This window comes from Quercus suber, unplaced genomic scaffold, assembly GCF_002906115.3.
Source record: "Quercus suber isolate HL8 unplaced genomic scaffold, Cork oak 2.0 scaffold_603, whole genome shotgun sequence".
NCBI lineage: Eukaryota > Viridiplantae > Streptophyta > Magnoliopsida > Fagales > Fagaceae > Quercus > Quercus suber.
In genome coordinates, this window is record NW_027070047.1 from 446180 (window position 1) to 452668 (window position 6489).

Genomic DNA, 6489 nt, shown 5'->3' on the forward strand with positions numbered 1-6489 from the left:
AGGTACCGGCCGGCAAACGATTAAAAATGAGAGTGACAGCTAGAGAAGAAAAGGTGCATCCGAACATAAAGCCTCCACTGCCACTAGATTACTTGATGTTAATAATTAGAAAAGTGTTATATGTATTACAAAAATGTGACAAAAATATGACAAAAACTTATAAATATCTAAATGTGACAAAAATATGATTAACAACATAACAAGTCAGTATCTGTAACATCACTTTGACTGATCATTGAAGTACATGAACTTCAAGTGGTTACAAAGTAAAATAATGATAATTTTTTTTTGTAGTGTTCTGTCTGTGATTCAAACTCTCACCTATCTCCTTATCTTAAGAAGGTGGGAAATTTTTTTTTTGAAGTGCATTGCCCATTATAATGGTGACGACTTAGCTTACTAGTGGCCAATCATGCAGTTGTTTGACAAAGTCGAATACGGTTAAGGAAAACCGGTGGACGAATCTATGCAATTTAGTGAATGTAAAGTAATAACTCTTCTCTGCTCACTTATATGGTGGTTCTCAGTCCATGGAGTCTCTAGATATTAGTGTTAACTTTCTCTTTCAGAATCTGAATCACAATCTCTAGGAAAGAGAGTTGTGTATTTATTATTATTATTATTATTATTATTATTATTATTATTATTATTTGTTTTTGAACAATTTCAAGTCATAAATTTTGAGGTGTTGGTCTTGCCAGAGAGTCTGAAATCTTTGTTGGGTTTTGATTTTTAGCTGTGCTGTTGTTGCGAAAGCATGGAAGGTCCTGATCTTTATAATGCGCGTATTGGTAGCATTGGAAGAGGTGGTTCGTCATGGAGGAGTGGTGGCGTGGATGCTTACTCGAGGTCTTTCCATGATGAAGAAGATGAAGAAGCTCTTAAATGGGCTGCACTTGAAAAGCTTCCTACTTTCAACCGGTTGAAGAAAGGTTTACTGACTACAGCGGAAGGCCGGGCCAGTGAAGTCGATATACATGATCTTAGACATCATGAAAAGAAGAGTTTGCTAGATAGGTTGGTGAAGGTCCCTGAAGAGGACAATGAGAAGTTCTTGTTGCAGCTCAAGAACCGCTTAGATAGGCAAGTTCTTTTATTGCCTTTTTTTTTTTTTTTTGGTGTGCTTATTTTCTTCTTATTTAAACTTTATACATGAATGGTGTGTGACCACTTGCGCTATAGTGGAGTTTGCCACTATAAAAAGTTTACAAATTGTCATGGCAATATACGCAATTAATGTCAATTCAATAACATAATAAATAAATATTAAATTAATTTATTGTAATTGGTAACTAATTCATTTCCAAGGTTTTGTAGAAAATTGTGTTGTATCCCTAGTATTACTCTTCATTTTGGTCTGTATCTTCTATAAATTTCAGTCATAAGTTTTCTTGTTTCTTGTTTTTTGATTTTTGATAGGGTTGGAATTGAACTTCCCACAATTGAAGTCCGATTTGAGCATCTAAAGGTAGAAGCAGACGTTCATGTTGGAAGCAGAGCTTTGCCTACATTTTTTAACTTCTTTTCTAACGTATTGGAGGTAACAATGCATAAACACGTTCAACATTTGTTATTAATATTATACAAATATTAATTTTTTCTTTTTTGGGTCTAGAGTTTTTCTTCTTTTATTTTGATTTTTACTGTTTACTTTTGTCCTTTGATTTTGAAGGGTGTCTTGATTCATCTCCATATTCTTTCAAGTAGAAAGAAACATTTGTCTATTCTTCAAGATGTTAGTGGAATCATCAAGCCTGGCAGGTGAGAAAGCAAGTTCAGTTCATATTCTTGAAATGAATTATAATTATTGGAAATTTTTTTAATTCAATTTAGGCTATTGGTGCACTGTAATCTTATTTTGTCCATATGCATTTTCCAGAATGACCTTACTATTAGGCCCCCCAAGTTCTGGGAAGACCACACTCTTACTGGCTTTGGCTGGAAAGCTTGACCCAAATTTGAAGGTGAACAAAGTTTTCAACAAGACTTTAATTTTTTTTTCATTAGTTTAGCTTTATACTTTCAGTCGATTAGTCTTATTGCGAATACGGAACTTAAATTTCTTCTACAGCTTTCAGGAAGGGTGACTTATAATGGCCATGACATGCACGAGTTTATTCCCCAGAGAACTACTGCTTACATCAGTCAACATGATATCCATATTGCAGAAATGACTGTAAGGGAAACATTTGCCTTCTCTGGAAGATGCCAGGGGGTTGGATGGCGCCACGGTTAGTCAATTTATAGGGGTTACTCTTCATTTTTTATTTCTCAAAGTTTAATTATAAGAATGTATCATGATTGATTTGTGTGTAATTGTAATACCTGAGTCCACTGCATACTATTTCGGAAATTTGCAGAGATGCTAGCAGAGTTGTCTAAAAGAGAGAAGGCAGGCGGTATTATGCCTGATCCAGATATCGATATCTTCATGAAGGTAAGAAAGAAGCTGTTGTCAATAACTTATTCTCTACTTCAGTGAATGATAAATGCTAAATAGTGTAGCTCAAATTAAGATTAAATAGTGTTACCCTTTCTGGTCTAGAGAATTTGCTTTCATGGCAATTGACAAGTTATTTGGTTTTATTTTGGCTTCTGCTATTTTAAGGGAGCATCAATTGAAGGCCAGAAGGCAAGCATCATTACAGATTATATTCTAAAGGTAACATCAGCATGGAGTGTCAAAGTTCCACAACAGCTTTACCCAATTTATCAATTATTTGAGTTCACTTCATTACAGGTTTTGGGATTGGAAGTGTGCGCAGATACCATGGTTGGGGATCAAATGTTAAGGGGTATCTCAGGAGGACAAAAGAAGCGTGTTACAACAGGTAAACTCAATTGCAAACACCAATTTACATTATAAAAAAATTTATTTAAAAATTAACTATCTGTCTCTGACATTTAATTGAAAGGTGAGATGCTTGCTGGACTAACCAATGGCCTGTTTATGGATGAGATATCTACTGGTTTGGACAGCTCGACAACTTTTCAAATTGTGAATTGCCTCAAGCAAAATATTCAAATTCTCAATGGAACTGCTGTCATCTCACTCCTTCAGCCACCACCAGAGACTTATGATCTTTTTGATGATATTATTCTCCTCTCCAATGGCCAGATTGTGTACCAGGGTCCCCGTGAACAAGTGCTTGAGTTTTTTGAATCCGTGGGCTTTAAATGTCCTCAGAGGAAAGGCGTGGCTGACTTTCTTCAAGAAGTAAGTGTAGATATAGGTTTGTCTGATTAATCTATTAAAAGAGAAGTATTTGATCTCCTAAATTTGAGCATTACAGGCAGACTCTCATTTTGAATCCTTACGTATAATAAAATTTTTATAGGTGACATCACATAAAGATCAAAAACAGTATTGGGCACGTGAAAATGAACCTTACAATATTGTCACAGTCGATGAATTTGTCAAGGCATTTCAATCATTCCATGTGGGAAGGGGGATTCAAGATGAACTTGCAATTCCGTTTGACAAGAGCAAGAGCCACCCAGCTGCTTTAACAACTCAAGAGTATGGTGCTAGAAAAGTGGAACTCCTGAAAGCTTGCTTCTCCAGAGAATTCTTGCTTATGAAGAGGAATTCATTTGTCTATATTTTCAAGATTGCCCAGGTGGATTTTTAGTTCATTTTTATCTTTGTATTACCCTTTTTGGTAGTGCATGATTTTGACATAATCATTTTCTATGTGCTGTTAGCTTATTCTAATGGCACTGATTACATCAACACTTTTTCTACGAACTGAGATGCATCGTGATTCAATCAATGATGGAGGAATTTATACTGGTGCTTTGTTCTTCAGCGTGATTATGATTATGTTTAATGGAATGGCAGACCTTCCCATGACCATTGCATGGCTTCCTGTTTATTACAAGCAGAGGGACCTCCTCTTTTTTCCTCCATGGGCATATGCACTTCCAACATGGATCCTTAAGATCCCTGTTTCATGTGTGGAAGTCGCAGCGTGGGAATGCATTACCTACTATGTCATTGGATTTGACCCAAATGTAGGAAGGTAAGCAAGTAATAATTATAATCAATTTATTGAAAACTTGCAAAGATGTTTTTTTTTTTTTTTTTTACATATTGCAGATTTTTTAGGACATACCTTCTGCTTGTACTTCTTAACCAGATGGCTTCTGGATTATTCCGATTTATAGCAGCAGTAGGTAGGAGCATGGTTGTTGCTAACACATTTGGTTCGTTTGCACTGCTCGTGCTTTTTGCATTGGGGGGGTTTGTCCTGTCAAAAGGTATAATATAGTAGTTTAATAAATTTACTGATCAAATTACTGCTTTTCTCCAAATTAGACTCCTTCCATGATGCTTCTTCCTTTTTTTTTCCTTAATGCTGCAGAGGATATAAAAAAGTGGTGGATATGGGGCTACTGGATATCACCCATGATGTATGCACAGAACGCAATAATGGCTAATGAGTTTCATGGGAAAAGTTGGAGCAAAGTAAATTCTTAAAAAGAGTCCTTTGTGTCTTTTTCATTTGGTTTATCCTCTGCTGTCTCATGTTACATTCATATTTAAGGTTATTGCAAACTCAACGGAAAATCTGGGAGTAGCAGTTTTGAAGTCCCGTGGGTTCCCCCGACAACCAGATTGGTATTGGATAGGCGTAGGGGCATTGATCGGATATACATTACTTTTCAACATCTGTTTCACACTGGCTCTTACTTACCTTAACCGTGGGTATCACAACCTTTTTCAATTTAATACTTATAAATTAGAAGAAGCCTATGTCTTAATGCTATACAAATGATTGTGAAGCATATGGGAAGTCACATAGTATTAAAGAAGAAGAAAATCAAAGCACTGAACACAGTGACGGAACAAGAGAAGGTAGTCATTCACTGCGCAGAAGAAATTGCTCTGATCACAAAATTGACATAGGTGACAAGATCATCCATTATGTCTGTGTTATGTTTTTAGCTCATGTTATGCCTCAGGTGCTGAATTGCCAACCAATATAATCTATATTTATATCTATATTATTAATAAAAGTAAAAGTATAACATTTATTTTTACTACATTCTTGTTGAGTCACATCAGTAGTCACGTCATTTATTTATCTTTTATATTTTCATTTCTTTATTTAAAATTTTCTTCTCCTATTTTCCCAAAAAAAAAAAAAAACTCTTCTTCTCCCTATTAGTTCACATACCTACTTTTACACTTCTTCCAACATTTCTCTTTTCTTTTTGCCTCTTTATCTCTCAATTATTTTACCTTTATACTTTCTTTCACTTTTTTATATTTTGACTCTTCTTCTACCTATTTTATTTTATATAAATTTGATATCATTATCTCATTTAATCCATATTTTTCCCACACAAAACTATAAGCACTCTCTCTCTCTCTTTCTCGGTGAATTTTTGTTCTTTCTTATAACTCTAATTAAAGTTGATAATTTTTTTTTTTTTTTAAATATGTGTTTTGGTATTGTGTTTTTATTTTTAATATCCCATCAGAAAGTCTTCTCATTTCCTTTTATAACTTGGTTGAATTTTAGTTTGGATTAATACTCAGTTTTAGTGGAAACAAGAATTTGAATATGCCTACCAATTGTTTGAGTAATAAATTATTATAAAGCCTATGATTTATTCCTTTAGTTTTATTTTAATTTTGGCTAAGATAACATTGTAATTTTGTAATGAGTTTTGATTATTATGATAATTTCCTTAATTCTTAGGAGATGAAATATTTGAATAATAAATTCGAAACTTATAAAGTTTAGTTGTATATTAAGCAAATATAATACATTACAATAAAAGTTATAAGAATATGATTCTCCTTAAAAAAATATATATATATATATATTAATCAAACATTAAAAAAAAAAAAATTGATATATTTGTCGAGATAAAAAAAAATACTTGTAGAAATCTTTTTCTAAAAATAGACAATACTCGATGTAATGGTTACGTTTTATATATTACACTTTATTGCATAATATTTATATTCCCTTGCATCTTGTGGGTCTGTGGCTAGTATATATAAAACTGAAGTGGTTTGACTTTTTGTTGACCTTCTAAGCTTTTGTAACTTAAACTTTTGAAGGCTCACAATTTTACACATAATAATTTTAGTATATATTTTAAGTAGTTTTAACTTCTATTATATATTAAATCTTTTATTTAGAATTTTGTCACATCATATTTTGATTAAATGGAGGATAGATAGTTTAATATAGAAACAATAACATAACAAATGCCTAATAATAACTTTCTTAATTAATTAATTATCAAATTTTATATTTAGACAAAATAAAAGAGATAAAAATAATATTTATTTCAACTTTCCTTTCCTGTGCATTTATTACTAGTTATATTTATATTAACGTGCAGAGAATGGTGAAGAGATTCAAACTGAAAGGACCTTGTCCAATTCAACATCTTCGGTGATAGACACTGCTGTTGAGGCCAATAAACGCAGGCAAAAAGGAATGGTTCTTCCATTTAAACAACATTCAA

General features: G+C 33.0%; 1 protein-coding gene across 1 annotated transcript; it reads left to right on the plus strand.

Moving 5' to 3' along the window:
• Positions 1 to 422: 422 nt before the first annotated feature.
• Positions 423 to 6482, plus strand: LOC112019880 (pleiotropic drug resistance protein 1; the record flags this gene model as incomplete). Its single annotated transcript, XM_065765056.1, has 17 exons — positions 423 to 487; positions 737 to 1083; positions 1420 to 1540; positions 1673 to 1761; positions 1880 to 1964; positions 2072 to 2231; positions 2361 to 2437; positions 2609 to 2662; positions 2741 to 2831; positions 2916 to 3217; positions 3339 to 3620; positions 3706 to 4022; positions 4100 to 4260; positions 4365 to 4468; positions 4548 to 4704; positions 4787 to 4858; positions 6364 to 6482. Coding segments are annotated over exons 1-17 (2559 nt in total), but the record flags the coding sequence as incomplete, so codon positions are not given.
• Between the last annotated feature and the right edge of the window lie 7 nt (positions 6483 to 6489).